The sequence below is a fragment of the Vigna radiata genome, chromosome 9 (genome assembly GCF_000741045.1).
Source record: "Vigna radiata var. radiata cultivar VC1973A chromosome 9, Vradiata_ver6, whole genome shotgun sequence".
Taxonomy (NCBI): Eukaryota; Viridiplantae; Streptophyta; class Magnoliopsida; order Fabales; family Fabaceae; genus Vigna; species Vigna radiata.
The window spans coordinates 250,131-265,142 of NC_028359.1; the positions used below are offsets into that span (position 1 = coordinate 250,131).

At 33.9% G+C, this 15,012-nt stretch overlaps 2 protein-coding genes and 1 pseudogene across 2 annotated transcripts; 1 reads left to right on the forward strand and 2 right to left on the reverse strand.

Annotated features, from left to right (window-relative positions):
• Positions 1-6,048: 6,048 nt before the first annotated feature.
• LOC106774251 (CBL-interacting serine/threonine-protein kinase 5) lies at positions 6,049-7,992 on the reverse strand. Its single transcript, XM_014661182.2, has one exon. It carries the CDS (start codon positions 7,549-7,551, stop codon positions 6,217-6,219), a length of 1,335 nt encoding a protein of 444 aa, XP_014516668.1. The 5' UTR covers positions 7,552-7,992; the 3' UTR covers positions 6,049-6,216.
• Positions 7,993-9,716: 1,724 nt separating this feature from the next.
• LOC106773052 lies at positions 9,717-12,331 on the forward strand (annotated as a pseudogene).
• LOC106773530 (V-type proton ATPase subunit D) lies at positions 12,123-13,376 on the reverse strand. Its single transcript, XM_014660216.2, has 2 exons — positions 13,253-13,376; positions 12,123-13,166 (listed from the first exon to the last, which is right to left on the reverse strand). The coding sequence occupies exon 2, from the start codon at positions 13,140-13,142 to the stop codon at positions 12,378-12,380; it is 765 nt and encodes a 254-aa protein (XP_014515702.1). The 5' UTR covers positions 13,143-13,166; positions 13,253-13,376; the 3' UTR covers positions 12,123-12,377.
• Between the last annotated feature and the right edge of the window lie 1,636 nt (positions 13,377-15,012).

Genomic DNA, 15,012 nt, shown 5'->3' on the forward strand with positions numbered 1-15,012 from the left:
TCGCCCCTTTACACACTTCCTCCAATTCAGTGCCGGAACGTTATCGAAAACGTAAAACCCAAAACTTCAATACACACAGTGATGGTTTCGTGAAGGTTTCCTGAGATTGCAATGACACAGAGAGTGGTTTCGTGGAGTATCGTGGTTTCGTGGAGAGAGTTACGTCTTTCTTGGAGAGAGATGGATTACCTAGGCGCGAATCATTAAATTTCAACCATGTCCTTTTCCGCAAATGCCCTTCCCTTCAGTTGTTTTCTTTTTAAAAAATACATTTCAAACAGCCAATCAGACGTTGCCATTTGTGGTTGTCAAAAACGTTGTCAAATGGGGTTGTCAAAGTAACATTTTCCAAATAATATCAATGTAAGCTATTACACTTTGACTTTTTTAATAATAAATTTATTATCAGGATTTATAACATTATAGGGTGAACATAATACTAGACGATTTAAACATTACAAACATGACTATAATAATTCTTTAGGATTAAGCCATGTTTCTCCTAGGTATGTTACATATCACTATCTCTAAATCGATTGATGTTCTGATCTATAGAAAACATTTCGACACTTAAGTAATATCGTAATAAATTAAATTATATCAAAAATATTTTTATCTGGACATCAAACTTCTATTTATATACTTATGATAATCAAATTTATTAATTGATTGTTATTGACTATTAATATACCTGTTAATCATCTATTAATGATCATTATGCTATTAATTAGTCTTAAACTATCTTTAATAACTTTACTCACCTATCAGTCAGTGTTATCAGTTGATAGTTTTAGTAACCTGTCATCACCTATAATTGATTTTTTTTGACTAAGAAAAGATTTATTTTTTGAATTGAATGTCAATAATGATTCCAAAATCGGAAAATTACAATTTACAAATTGAATGGCCTTCAATAATTTATCAATTTGACTAAAATTCTAAAACAATGACGGAAACAAACACTTAAAAAATACAGTACACATTACAAATGCTGATGATATATAAATCTCAGTGATACATTTGTTTTGTTGTGTTACTTCTAACAAATTTTCGCCTTATTATGTATGTTTTAAATACTTTCGTATCGTTATTTTAAAAATGTTATGTCTTTTTAAAGTATAATTATTTATATTTTTCAAAATCTCTAATGATGTGTAGAAATCGTTGCGTAACAATTGATAGATATTTTCTTCATCATTGTTTATTACTTGTCATAGTTTACACATAGAAATAAGTTCAAAAAAATGTTTGACAAATGATTACATACACAATATATTATACACTTCCTTCCTTTCAAGTTATAATTAGTTTATTTTAAATGATAGAATTACTACATTTAACATAGATGTAAATGAAAAAAAATATTATAAGTTTATTATAATATTTCGTGTGTTTTAGTTTTGTTATCTTAACTTTGAAAGCTTCCAAAGAAAAGTAATATATAATATACAATAATTATCAGAAAGACTTCGTCATAACCAATCATCAAACAATCTTTTTGACGTGTGTGTTCATTTTTTAAATGATTGTTTTTCTTCAAATGAAAGGGTCCAAAATGAATGAAATACTGTATAGTCAGAAAATAAATATTTTTTAGTTAATTTGAATAGATAAAATTTATATTCATTTAACATATATTATAAAAATAAAATTTTCTATTTAAGAAAAAAGAATAAAAATTAGAAGAAGATAATATCAAATAAATAAAAAATCATTTATACAAAAATACAATTTCTAACTAAACTACGTGCTTCATTTGTTTTATCAGACGTATGAAACGACCAAACAAACATTTGTTGATTTCGACATAAGTGAAATTTGCTGAACATGAGAGACACAGCACAAGGATCAGGATCACACTCTATGATATCATAATCCTTTCAAAACTCCCACAGAAAAAAATCACTTTTTCACTGAAAACTTATCACGTTCATATAAGACATAATACTTTTACACCATTTCTTTATAATATATAATTTACGTGTTATGTGATCTATGTTTGGTTTAAAATTATTTCAATTCAATAATAATAAATATAAATATTAACATGAACGAATCACATAATAATATATAAATAATGTTAAAATATTATTAAAAAAATATCATGAGAAGTATGATTATTTTATGATTATTTTTTATATAATAAGTTATTGGCGTGTGGGAGTGCCATACTGATATTATATTTCCGAATGGGTTGATCTTTTCATTCTATTCAATCATTGCAATACTATAATATATATGTCTGCTTACTTTTCACACAAATCTCGGGATAAGACTTCTGTCTTATAATTTGTTGCTTTTTTTTATACAACACATACTATTTCCATAATAATCTAATTCATAATACAACCCAACTTTTCTTCCAATAATCCAAAATTTCCTACATTTAACATATCATATACTAAGCATATTTACCAGTGTAAAAACACTTATTAACATTGATTATTTTGGATTTTTAACGTCTACAACTGAATCGACGTCATTTTCGGTGACGTCAATGCGACGTCCGAAAAATAGTATAATTGACGTCTATCGCGACGTCAGTTACTAACAGGTCCGACGTCACTAAACTTCGGTGTGGGAGGAAAATGGACGTCTAAAGACATGATATAGACGTCGGTCTTAGCAATAACCGACGTAGAAGAGGCACTAAAGACTTCACAAATGATACTGACTGACGTCTAAGAGGTACTATAGACGTCGGTGTGTACATTAACCGACGTCTAATACAGTGGTTGTGTTTTAGTGCAATTTTGTTCCCGTCTTTGGATAGCCTAGTAGCACAATCTCCTTTTGCTAGTTTCCCCCCAAAAAAAAAAAGCTTGCGTCTCTTAAATTTCTTATGGATCTTTTCAACCTAAAACCGAACCTGGGTTCTTGCTTAGTTCCATTTTCATCCGCAAGAAAATCACGGTGAAACGATAACTAGGCAATGACCCAGGATCATTTTTGGGTTGAAATGATCAAAAGAAATTCAATAGACGCCGCTTTTTTCTGGGAGGCAGCTAGCAGAGGGAGAATGTGTTACTACGTTACTCCAAGAAAGGAACAAAACTGCACTAAAACATAACACAAAGAAAGCAAATTTTAATCAGTTGAACCAGAAGATAATCAATGAAAGACTAAACAAAGTTTAAACGTTAAACATAAAAAAAAACCACGCACCTGGGATGTCACAAGAGAGAAAAAGAAGAGGTGTCGCATGCGAGAAAAGGAAGAGGCCGCAAGAGAAAATGGAGAAGAGGAAGACGATATCAGAAACTGAATGCCGCGAAGAGTTTGCGGTTGTATTTAAAATGAAATTGGGCGTTAGTTGCTCCAGACACCGACGTTTATATTGACATAGACGTCGGTTATCTCACTAATATGACGTCCAAGTTAACATTTCATCTGACCTTTTGAATACCATTAAACGTCGATGTATAGGGGAGCCGAAGTCTACAGAGCTGAAACGATTGACGTTTGATTTCCTTTCAGGGATGTTGACGACAGTTGTCATGGGGTGCCGACGTCTATAATGATGAACATAATTACTTGCAGGCACATAGACGTTGGTGCCCCTTCTACTCGACGTCTATGGCCCTCGAGTTTGGTGAACCTAATTAATTACAGGCACATAGACGTCACTTCCACTGAACATCGACGTCTAAATTGAAGATTTTTTGTCTTCCCGCCTTCCATTCAGGCCGTAGACGTCGCCTTTTGATTACGCGACGTCCAAACGTCTAGGAATTAGGTAAAGAGCATTAATTGCAGTCCCATAGACGTCGACCCCCCGTGAACACCGACGTCACTGGACTGTCTTTTCACTTACCCCAGACCATTAGACGTCGGTTTGCACTAATGTGAACGTCTACAGTGTAAAAGACGTCATCTTAACCTAAAACCGACGTCTAGGTTACCAAGCTATTTACGATAATGCCACCGTCCACTCATGTACGTCGGATTACCAACAAACCGACGTCTATTGGGTGACGTTAAACAACATTTTTGCATTAGTGATTCAATCGAGGTCAAACCTTGTTTTTAATACACAACTTTAATTACAGGTTTTTTTTTTCGTTTCATGTTTTGTATTGTTCGGTGACACTATTTAACATTAACAATAAATATTCAATGAACTAGCCTGTCATAATATCATAAATTTATATTTATAAGCTTTGAGATGAATTTTATATTAATATCAACCTGATTACAATATAAATGATAATAATTTTAGATTTAATATAATCATCTTTAGTATCAACTTCCATTTAATCTAATCGTTCGGCTACTCGAGTAATCCTTTTGAGATTATAGACTAAAAGAACCGTCTAATTCTTAACTTAATAATGATTTGTCTAAATGAAAATTATCTAAGATACTCTGTTGAAAGATTTAACGCTATTAGTAATAAATATTCAATGAATATAACCAACCTATCATGATATTACAAACATGTATTTATAGATTTTGAAATGAATTTCATATTAGTATTGACTTAATTACAATCCAATTAATAATAATTTTGCTTAAACTTAACATGATATTTTTAATATTAATTCTAATTTATTCCGATTGTTCATCTACTCAACCAGATAGTCATACTATATGTACTATACCTCAGTGATCGATCGGCTAGAAAGAATCTAAGACCAAAACAGGCAATCCACCGACAATCAGACATACTAATCAAGAAAGGTAAATATCATTAATGGCCAATTAATATGTTTAATGGTCATATTAAATGTGAATATACACTATTTACAAGTGATTGACAAGTCATATTACACGAAAATATGGTATTAATAGACAATTAACAAATATTATTGAATTTGATTGTCTAGTTTAATGATTAATCAATGTGTTTGGCTACCACACAAAGACTTCTAAATATATTATTCATGTTCAGGTAAAACAACCTTGATCTATCATAATAAAATATAGATTGTATTCTCATAAATGATTAAACGATCGAAACAAAGCAGGAAAGGAAGGACGATCGACTCTTGGAACAATTCCTGAAACACTATACGATATATATATATAACTTTGTTTATGATAATATAGTTGAGACAGGGATAAGTTGGATATCTAGGCGAGTCGGTGTGTTGTGGAAAATGGGAATTGATTATATGATATTGTGTCTGTATTTAGACAAGTTGGCAAGTTGAGTTGAGAATGATATGGTGTTGAGTTGCACAAGTTCCTGGAGGAGAAGGGAAAATGTAGTATTATTATGAGCCTCATCTTGAGAGAAAAAGTGAGTATGATCTGAGTCAGCTGATGGTACGTTGTAGGATGTGGAGGACCCCAAAATCATGCTACAACACTCTCAAAAGGGACAACTTCTAATGTACCCTCCACTCTCATTCTGCAACACACCTTTATTTCTATTAATAAAAACAAACATCCTCAATTCAATGTCCTTTTTCAGGGCTTTTCTAGTGGTATCAAAATGATAAGCTGAAAACTGGTCATATATTTTTATGATGATTTGACTTTTTTGAAAAATTTTAATCATTGGTTCAAGTGTGCAAATTGCTGTACTTAAACAATTCAGCAATAGTACTATAAAAGTTATAAAATTATAGTAAAAGTGTAAGGTAGATGATATGTGAAAAAAGAAAAGAAAAAGATGCGTTCCATAATCAACGACGGCGCCGAAGCAATCACCGTTTATTTGTGTTTTGTTTGGTAGCAAGCAGCGGCGCCGCGCGTTTTATCATATCGATAAAGCGATCCAAACACCCCCTTTAGTTTTTATGTTTAAAGCTTTGAAAAGAATGCAGATTTATAGTATTTGAAATCATTTTATAAAATGTTAGAAAATATTTGAAATTATAAATTTAAATTTAATATATATTTTTAAGATATTAATAGTAAATTATTCTAACTTCAAATCATAATACTCAGTTAATTGGGATTGAACTTTTGACATTTAATAGCTCAGTTATCAACTTACATTGTGAAAATGACATGTAATAGTTTTAGTATAACATCAATCACACAACCTTATATTGTTTCACATATAACCAAAATATCATGACTTTTTAATAAGTTGTAAAATTAAAATTGGTCCATCCAAAACCATGCTTTTACTTTTCTATAATTTGCGAGATTAATGTTGCAATTTAGGTACTATTTGTAGTTCAATAATCAACATCAGAAACTCCAAATCATATGTACATGGTATGGTATGAAATAAAACATAAAAACAGTTAAAATAGGTAAAAACTAATTGTTGCTATCACCCTGCCAGCTCCAAACAATGTCTTTCAGAGATGGTCTTATTTGTTCCTCACACAGTTTAATATACTCCAAAGTGTCGCCGCCAGACTTTGAAAACTCAACCACCGCCACCTCCGGCGCCACCTCGAAAACCTCCACCGTCATCCCCAACTTCCCCTTCCTCCCCTCTTCCGCCCCCTGCATCCTCACCACGAACTCCTTCTTCCCCGTAACTTTAAAATTCAGCTTCTTTGCAGCAGCCTCCACCTTCGCCATCACCGCCGAAGCCGAAAATTTACAGATGAACATAGACGGCGACCGCTTCCTCGTCTCAAACAAACTCCTGAGATCAAACCCGTGCGACAAGGACGAGATTATCTCAAACGCGTTGTAAAACGGCCTCGCGGGTTTCCTCATCGAGACCTCGTCCTCGTTGTTGTCCACATCTTCGAAATCAATGTTGTCTTCTACCTCGGATTCCTTAATCGAAAAGGCAATGGGTCTCATGAACCCGAATTGAAACCATGGATCCTTCATTATATCGGGAATGGAATACCTCTTGGCAGGATCAGCAACGAGGAGATTCGAAATGAGATTTTTGGCCTGCGACGAAACCCATTCCGGTAATTCATACTGAGCTCTGAACGCTTTTCGGTAGATTCTCATAACATTCTCACCTTGGAAGGGTAAATAGCCGCAGAGCAAGGCGTAAAGAATTACCCCACAGGACCATATATCGGCCTTTGAACCGTCGTAGCCCTTTTTCTTCAGAACCTCCGGCGCCACGTAAGCAGGGGTCCCACACGGCGTTAATAGCATGCCGTCGGCGCGGCGCTGCTCCGGCAGCGCCGAGAGTCCAAAGTCGGAGACTTTGAGGTCCTCGTTCTGGTCCAAGAGGAGATTCTCCGGCTTGAGGTCGCGGTGGGTGACGCCGCGGCTGTGGCAGTAGTCGACGGCGCTGATAAGTTGCTGGAAGTACTTTCTGGCGAGGTCTTCGGAGAGTTTTCCTTTGTTGACTTTGGTGAAGAGCTCGCCGCCCTTAACGTATTCCATGACGAGGAAGATTTTTCCTTTGGTGGCCATGACTTCCTTGAGTTGAACGATGTGGGGATGCCGCACCAGTTTCATGACAGAAACCTCGCGCTTGATCTGCTTCACCAGTCGCTCTTTCTTCAGCTTCTCTTTCTTTATGACCTTGACGGCGACGTTGTCGTTAGTGACGAGGTTTCTGCCGTAGTAGACCTTGGCGAAGTTTCCCTGCCCCAGCACCCGCCCCATCTCGTATTTACCGAAGATTATGTTTCTGGGGTTTGCTTGGTCGGATTCGTTCTGCGGATCCATGGGAGGAACGGTGGGAAGAATTGGGAAATGTGTGGATCAGACTTGAACTAATTGGGCCAAGAGAGGATGAACATTGTGAATTGGCATAGATGGGAAGAACCCAGATGAGAAAGATTGATGCTTTTGAGGAATATGGTGTCCGAAGGACATACCAAGTTTCGGAGAAAGCATTCAGAAGGGTTGAAAATCTTCATGGTGCATGTATGATGTATGATGAAGAAGAAGAATACCCAGTAGAGTGACAGATGAAACGTGAAGCAAAAGAAGGAAACTTTGGTGGATAAGGGTGAGATTACGAAGTTGTTGAAAAGGGGAAAGAGAGAAGTGAAGAAGGGAAGGTCTGAGAATGGCAGAGAAGAGGAAATATCCTGAAAACCTAAATATGGAGAAATCTAACAGTAACGTTAGAGGTGGAGCTGACGTGGGGATCTAACCCAATTCCGTTACCTTTTCTTCTACTCTTTTAATTATAATTTTTTTTAGTCTTATCTGAAACATATATCATATATTAAGTAATTATAAATTATTTATTTAAATAGTATATTCTGTGAAATATTTATAGTATTTTTTTTTCAGTTCAATCGAATTTTAAATTGTTTTAAAAGAATCTATTATTTTTTAAATAAAAAGAAAAAAAAATCAATTTGTCGAATAACCAAATTTTAACTTAATTTTCAACTAGTTTCTTCTAAATCATAGTTCCAAATTTAGTTTTTGAGAAACTGAATTCTAACTTGTTTTGATCTGTTTCCTTCCAATCACAGTTTAAAATTCGGCTTTTAAAAACTGAAATTTAACCTTATAAATACGAATAAATATATAGTATAAATTTTTTAGCCCATTCATAGTATTTGGGTAAAATAATCCATTATTTTATTTTAATATAGCTTTTCAATTTCCATCAACCTAAATAATAGGCACTCTTGTCTTTATTTAAGATTTTTAAAAATTCTTGTTCACCTAAACCATAGGTTGGTATTTCCATTTATTCCATTTCCTTTATTTTATTCCTTCTTTTTCGTTCATACAAATAAAGTGTTGGATGTGTGGATGAGATTAGAATAATGATGTAATAAAGGGAAATATTATTAATATTTTCAAGACAAAATATTATTAAATTTTTCAAGAAAAAATATCATTAATTTGTTCTTTGAATAATGTCCCAATGGAGTGATAAAAATTTTAGTTTATTGATCAATTTGTTCTCTATTAATTGGATGTATTAAACATTGTGAAGAAGTTGTTTGTATGGATCAATTTGGTGCTATTTTGTTGTTACGTTAATCTCGCAGTTAATCAATCGATTAATTAATTAATTAATTAAATGATTAGAATTAAATGATGGAATGAAAGTGGGAAAGTTAGAGAAGAGTGTGTGGGACCCATCTTGCTGACGTGTGTTTGAGTCGATTACAGCTAATGAGACTGCGTAAAGCTAAAGCCCATGAGTGTCACTTCAATGCAATAATACCTAATATTGTTATTTTAATATAGGGATCCTTAAATTTAATATTTGAATTTTAAGAATAATTATTTTAAAAGTAAAACATGTTTAATTATGATAATTAAAAGTTATAAAAACTAAAATATGAATACAAAACTATAATGTTTAACTTTATTATTAGAGTAAAATTTGAAAATAGATTTTCTTTTTTATGTTTATGTGTCATATAAGATCGTTTTCAAGTTTCAATTTTAGTGGCTACCATAATAGATAATCATATCATATACAAAACCACCAAACATTGATTTGGTTTGACATCCGCACCTTATCATTACTTCACAGTTTCTTAATATGATAAGTGATATTTATATACCGATTCATACATTACCTTATAAAATTGAGAAAAATCATTATAAGATATAATAAATGATGATAAAAGAAAAAAAATAAAAACACAGATTTACAAATAATTATTAAAAAAATAAATTTTTACAGTTTTATAAAAAATAATTAAAAAATAATAATATTAAATAAATGTAAAATATTTGTGGGTGTAAAGCTATTGCTTATATGAAAAAAAAAACATAAATTAACATATTAGTACTTGTCATCTAAAGCATTGCAATCATACTATTTGATGATTTTAAAATTTTAATTAGGTCAATTAAGTTTATCATCATAAGTTGTAATAATACAACTTCAGTTAATTTTGATACCCCAAATATGTTTGATGAATTTATTTTGAGCAACAGAGATATATGAGGACGTAATACTATTCAATTACTAAAAGGACAAGGACTAAGATTATTATGTTATTGTATGATATCTGAGAATTCCACTTACAATTAATCAGATTGACTTAGTTCGTTTTACTTGCAAATACTCTGTCAGATAAACTCTTATATAGCTAATTCATGATATTCTTCCTTAGTGTTAATTTGGCTTCATATTGGAAACCATGGAACAAATTTAGCTGATGTATGCAAGTTCTCTAGAACCTTGCTGTGACTGTTGTTTCATTAGTATGTTTTCTAAAAGAATCACCTAAAAACTAATTCTTTGAGAAAGCAGATGGTGCTCAATGGTTTGTAAAAGAAAGAACTACTGAAAAAGTGCATTTAACATTAGGAATAAGAAATTAGGTAAAGGAAAATTGTGAAACAAAGTCAGATTTTTTCCAGGAAGGAGGGTTGGGGGTTTAAATAATCAATTTTAGCCAAGTCTATGATTAAATGATTTTAATCATTCAAAAACATGCTCAAAAGAAATAGACGTACTAAAACTCAAGTAGGAAATGAACTGCTGTCAACCATGTCATCTGTGTTCATTTATTCATGGAAGAAGCTTTGATCATATTCCAGCAGAGAAAAATAACCACTCCAGCTGATTGCTAATAAGCCAGTAATTTCCCACCAAAACATTGTCTCTAACTCAAGCTGTTTTTGTGTGTGATAGCATTCATTCTGGATGGCATCTATCTCTATTTTATTTATATCTACATATTTATTGTTATTTGCAACAAGCTGTTGCTTGATTTTGTCAGAGTTAGAATCATGTTAGGATTGGTTGTGTTTGCAATGCTTCAGGTTCAGGAAGCTGAGAACAAGCTTAATGTTCCTATAGTTGCAAAGGAACAACCGCATGATGTAAGTTATTTTCTACTCTTCTCAATTAGTTATTTTTAGATTAAATTTTTCCTTGGAAATACAATTCCAAGGCTTGTTTCGTTAAAGCACGGGTCAATATTAGTGCAGTGTTAAACTTTATCTCATTCTTAATTAGGAAACTAAGGGTCGTGAACCTTTACTAGTAAAAGAGATGTCCAAATTTTGGATGATAAAAAGTCAAAAGGAAGGGCCATTCTGGATGGTGAAGTTATAAAAAGAACTGGTTTAAAAAGGAGATCATGTGAAATTTCCATGAAACAAAAAATTTCAAGAGTTTATGTCAGGACCGAAGCATCTGACACCACCCTTGTAAGACTCTTTACATTCATTTCCTATTAGGCATAGCTAATAGCATAAAATATTAGGAGTAACGTTTGACAGGTTTTTCATTGTATGTGGTTTCAGATTGTGAAAGATGGGTACCAGTGGAGGAAATATGGGTAAAAAGTGACCAGAGATAACCCATGTCCAAGAGCATATTTCAAATGCTCTTTTGCTCCAAGCTGCCCTGTAAAAAAGGTGCAAAGAAGTGTGGATGACCAATCTGTTCTGGTGGCTACCTATGAAGGGGAACCATCCCCAAGCTTCTTCACAAATGGGGGCAACATCAGGTTCTGGGAGTAGTGTGACCCTTGCTTCAGTGCCTTGTGCAGCTGCCACTCCAACACTTGTTATCCTTGACTTGACAAAATCTAAGGGCAGCAACGAATCCAAGGGCACGAAAACTAAAGTAGATACACCTAAAGTGCAGCAGGTTTTGGTGGAACAGATGGCAACTTCTTTGACCACGGATCCTAATTTCAGAGCAGCACTTGTTGCTGCCATCTCAGGAAGATTGTTGCACATAGAATTGAATGGAAATTTTGGTTGGTGTGGCTAATTCGTGTCAATGTTTAAGTATATTCCATAAAATGGAGATCATTCTTTAGAGCATTGGATCTCTCTGTAAATACAACATGGAAGGCTGGTACATCTCTGATCCTTCAAGAAGAAATTAATTTCCGCTAAGGATAGCATGTTGAGCTGATTTAAACCACAGAAAATCAAGCTCTGCACCATCCATCTGCCTCATCACGATGGTAAGCATTTTAGAAGGCCTTTTTTCTCTGAGATATTTCACAGTGCATCTCTACGGATTTTGAATTTCTCTAGATGTTTAACTGTACAGACTCAAGATCCTAGAACCACTTTTAGAATTTTATTTTGAGAAATTGTCTTATATGTCGATCAAGTATTGTGAGTGATAGTTTCTAACTATAAATAAATCTATCTCACAACCCGAGACCAACACCTAAGGATTTCATATTCCAAAGACCACAATCCTTAAACCCCATTCTTCATCCAATCCAAAAATAAAAACTTCTCTAATCATCGATGGTGTACAGATATAAGTAAAAATGCAACCCGCAAGCTAAAATAATAATAATAAGAATTCTGATACAAGTAAAAGATAAATATGATTTTCCACAATGCCCACAACTCTATGGAGATGTAATATATTTCGAAACGAAATTACAGCTACTCACAGCAAGTTCAAAAGCTTCCATAAGATCGAATGATAAGAACCATACTTTAAAAACGATGACGTCTCGAATTAATGAAGAAAGAAATAAATAAACATATACTAAGGACCTTTATTCATGATACAGAAAACTGTGCCTAAACAATAGCAGAGAAGTCTCACCCAGCAGAAGCAGCAGCGGATGGAACCACATTCAGAAGATAATATCCTCATCTTTGTCACCCACAGCCAACAGATTAGAGGAATTGTAAGAAACCGCTTTGTGCAGAGGTAAATTAGACTCAACCTTCTTCAACAGCATCTGCTTCTCAATCTCCCTCTTCTTATACCCCTGAATCTTCTTCAGCCTGAAGAAATCTTCCCTCTCGAGCTCATCCAACTCCCCCTTGATGTAACTAATCGTATTCTCCAACCGCGGCTTCACCACATTCTCCAGAGCGTTAACCCTACGGTTCGTGGTCTTGATAGCCTCATCGAGAGTGAGGAACGAGGTCTGAAGCGAGGCGAGCTCGACGAGAACCTCGATGGCCTTGATGTATGCGGCGCGGCACTGCTGCACCTGCTGGCCGCCCCGCGCCAGTCCGGTGAGGTCGTTCTTGTTGGCGTCAGCGTCGGAGGTGTACTCGAACTTGGGGAGCTTGACACCGGCGACGTTTTCCTGGCGCGAGCGGACGCGGAGGGAGGCTTCCCGGACATTCTCGAGGACCACGTGTTTGATGTTGTCGCCGGCGACGTACTTGGCCTCGGTAAGCGCGAACGACGAGGTTTTCATGATGTCGCCCATGGACTCCTTCGCGGTCACGATCTTCTTCAGGATCTGACGGAACTGCACCGTGAGAGCATCGCTCTTCTTCTTCAGGAGCGCGTGGCCGCGCGTGGCTCCTACCAGACGCGCCTTCACCACTCCCAGCATCGTGACGGTGGGGACCACGTTCAGACGCTGCGTTTGCCCCGACATCTTGGTTTTCAACGAACACAAGATCTGATCGACGAACGCGCACGACAATTCGCGTGATCGGAGAAATCGAATTGGGAAAATACGAATCGAAGGTGTAACCGGTGACTTACCTGTCAGACAGGGAAGGAAGTTGCCGATGAAGATCCACAGCAGAGACAATGATCAAGAGAGAGAGTGCTTAGTGTGTATCTTTGCGCGCGTTTCGATCCAATTGGTTTTTTTGGGCTCCAATAATGGGCTTTCAATCATTCGTTTTTTTATTCCAATAACGGGCTTCAAATGTTTCAATTATTGGGCTTTCTTTGTAGCTCACAAATTTAAAACGAGGCCCATTCATTTGTATAATTTCTGGATCTAAAGAAAACTATGCAACCTTGATTTAAAACTTTAGAATAAACACTACAAGTACAAAAAATTAAAAAACTATAGGAAAAATGTTTAAATCAGCATTTTTAATTTATTGCACCATAAAAAAATACAATTATAAATAAAAGCATGAAAAATAAAAGTATAAAAATTATACAATATTATGGTTACTTAATTTTTAACAGGTCTTAAAAATATAAATATAATAATAATATTTTTTAAAAAGTATATATAAATGGAGCATTACCCCATTTTTCACATGAGCAATTGCAGAATTCTAATTAAGATTCATTAGTTGAATAGAATAAGTGTGAGAAACATGCTGATTTCTTCAACATTTTTTAACGTGAGCAGAGTAAAAAATGTTTGTCGGAGGACTTCTTAAAGTATAACAAAAAACAAACATTGAAAAACACGACAATTTAAATCACAAATAAAATGTCTTAATTTATCATATTTTTTTTGTTTTTATTATAGAAAAAAAAATGATTTTGCATCATTTAATTGAATTGGTATGAATTTAAAGACTGGGAAGAGGTGTCGACCGCACGTGTATATAGAAACGTGTGACGTGCTGCATTGAAGAGCATTGTAGGCCCACGTGCGTATAAATAAATATAAATGAAATTCTACTGCTGTTTACTGTTCCCTTTTCGGCACTCGTTTTTTATTTATCTATTTATATATAAAAAATAAATATAATTTAAAATTTAATTGAATCTTAAGATATGAATTTTTTTAACGAGAAAATGATGGATAAAATAAAAGGGAAGCCGACAGGAAGTGGTGACTGCTATGCTATGTGAACAATATTGCTTTGAATATGTTTATCTAACGTCATCCATGCCATCACTTCTTCTAATTACCATGCACATTTTAGATACTATTTTTGTTATGTCTTGTTACAATTCATATGTTATAATTCATGTGTTATGTTTATATAATTTAGTTTTACTAAATTTCATATTATACATAAATTTTATGTACGTTTAACTTTTATAAAATAGTTTATGTTTATTTAAGATGGCAGAAAATACATATTATTTTTAGAAAAAAAAAATTAAAATTCATTGTGTCAATTACAAGTACTTAATCTTTTAAGCTATTGTTATACAGAATTGATGATATTTTATGAATTTAACTTTATCGATTAGAAAATTTTGAATGCGATTATTACGCAATCAGACATATATCAAAAAATTATATTTGTATACGCTGTTGATTTATGAAATTTGGTAATGTTAATATTTTATAACTAAATAGAATCGCATATCAAGTACAATGAAAACGAGGATATAATCGAATGGTAAAATTTTTCTTTGCCAAGAAGAAGACGCGGGTTCGATTCCCACTATTTGCCCTATGTATTTAATAGTCATAATTTGAAAAATGCCATAGAATTGACTACATATAATGCCGGGATTTGAACTCATAATCTCAAGGTTATGAGCCTTGCGAACTATCAAGTTGCTCTACTCCGCGATAAAAAAAAATTGATAACTAA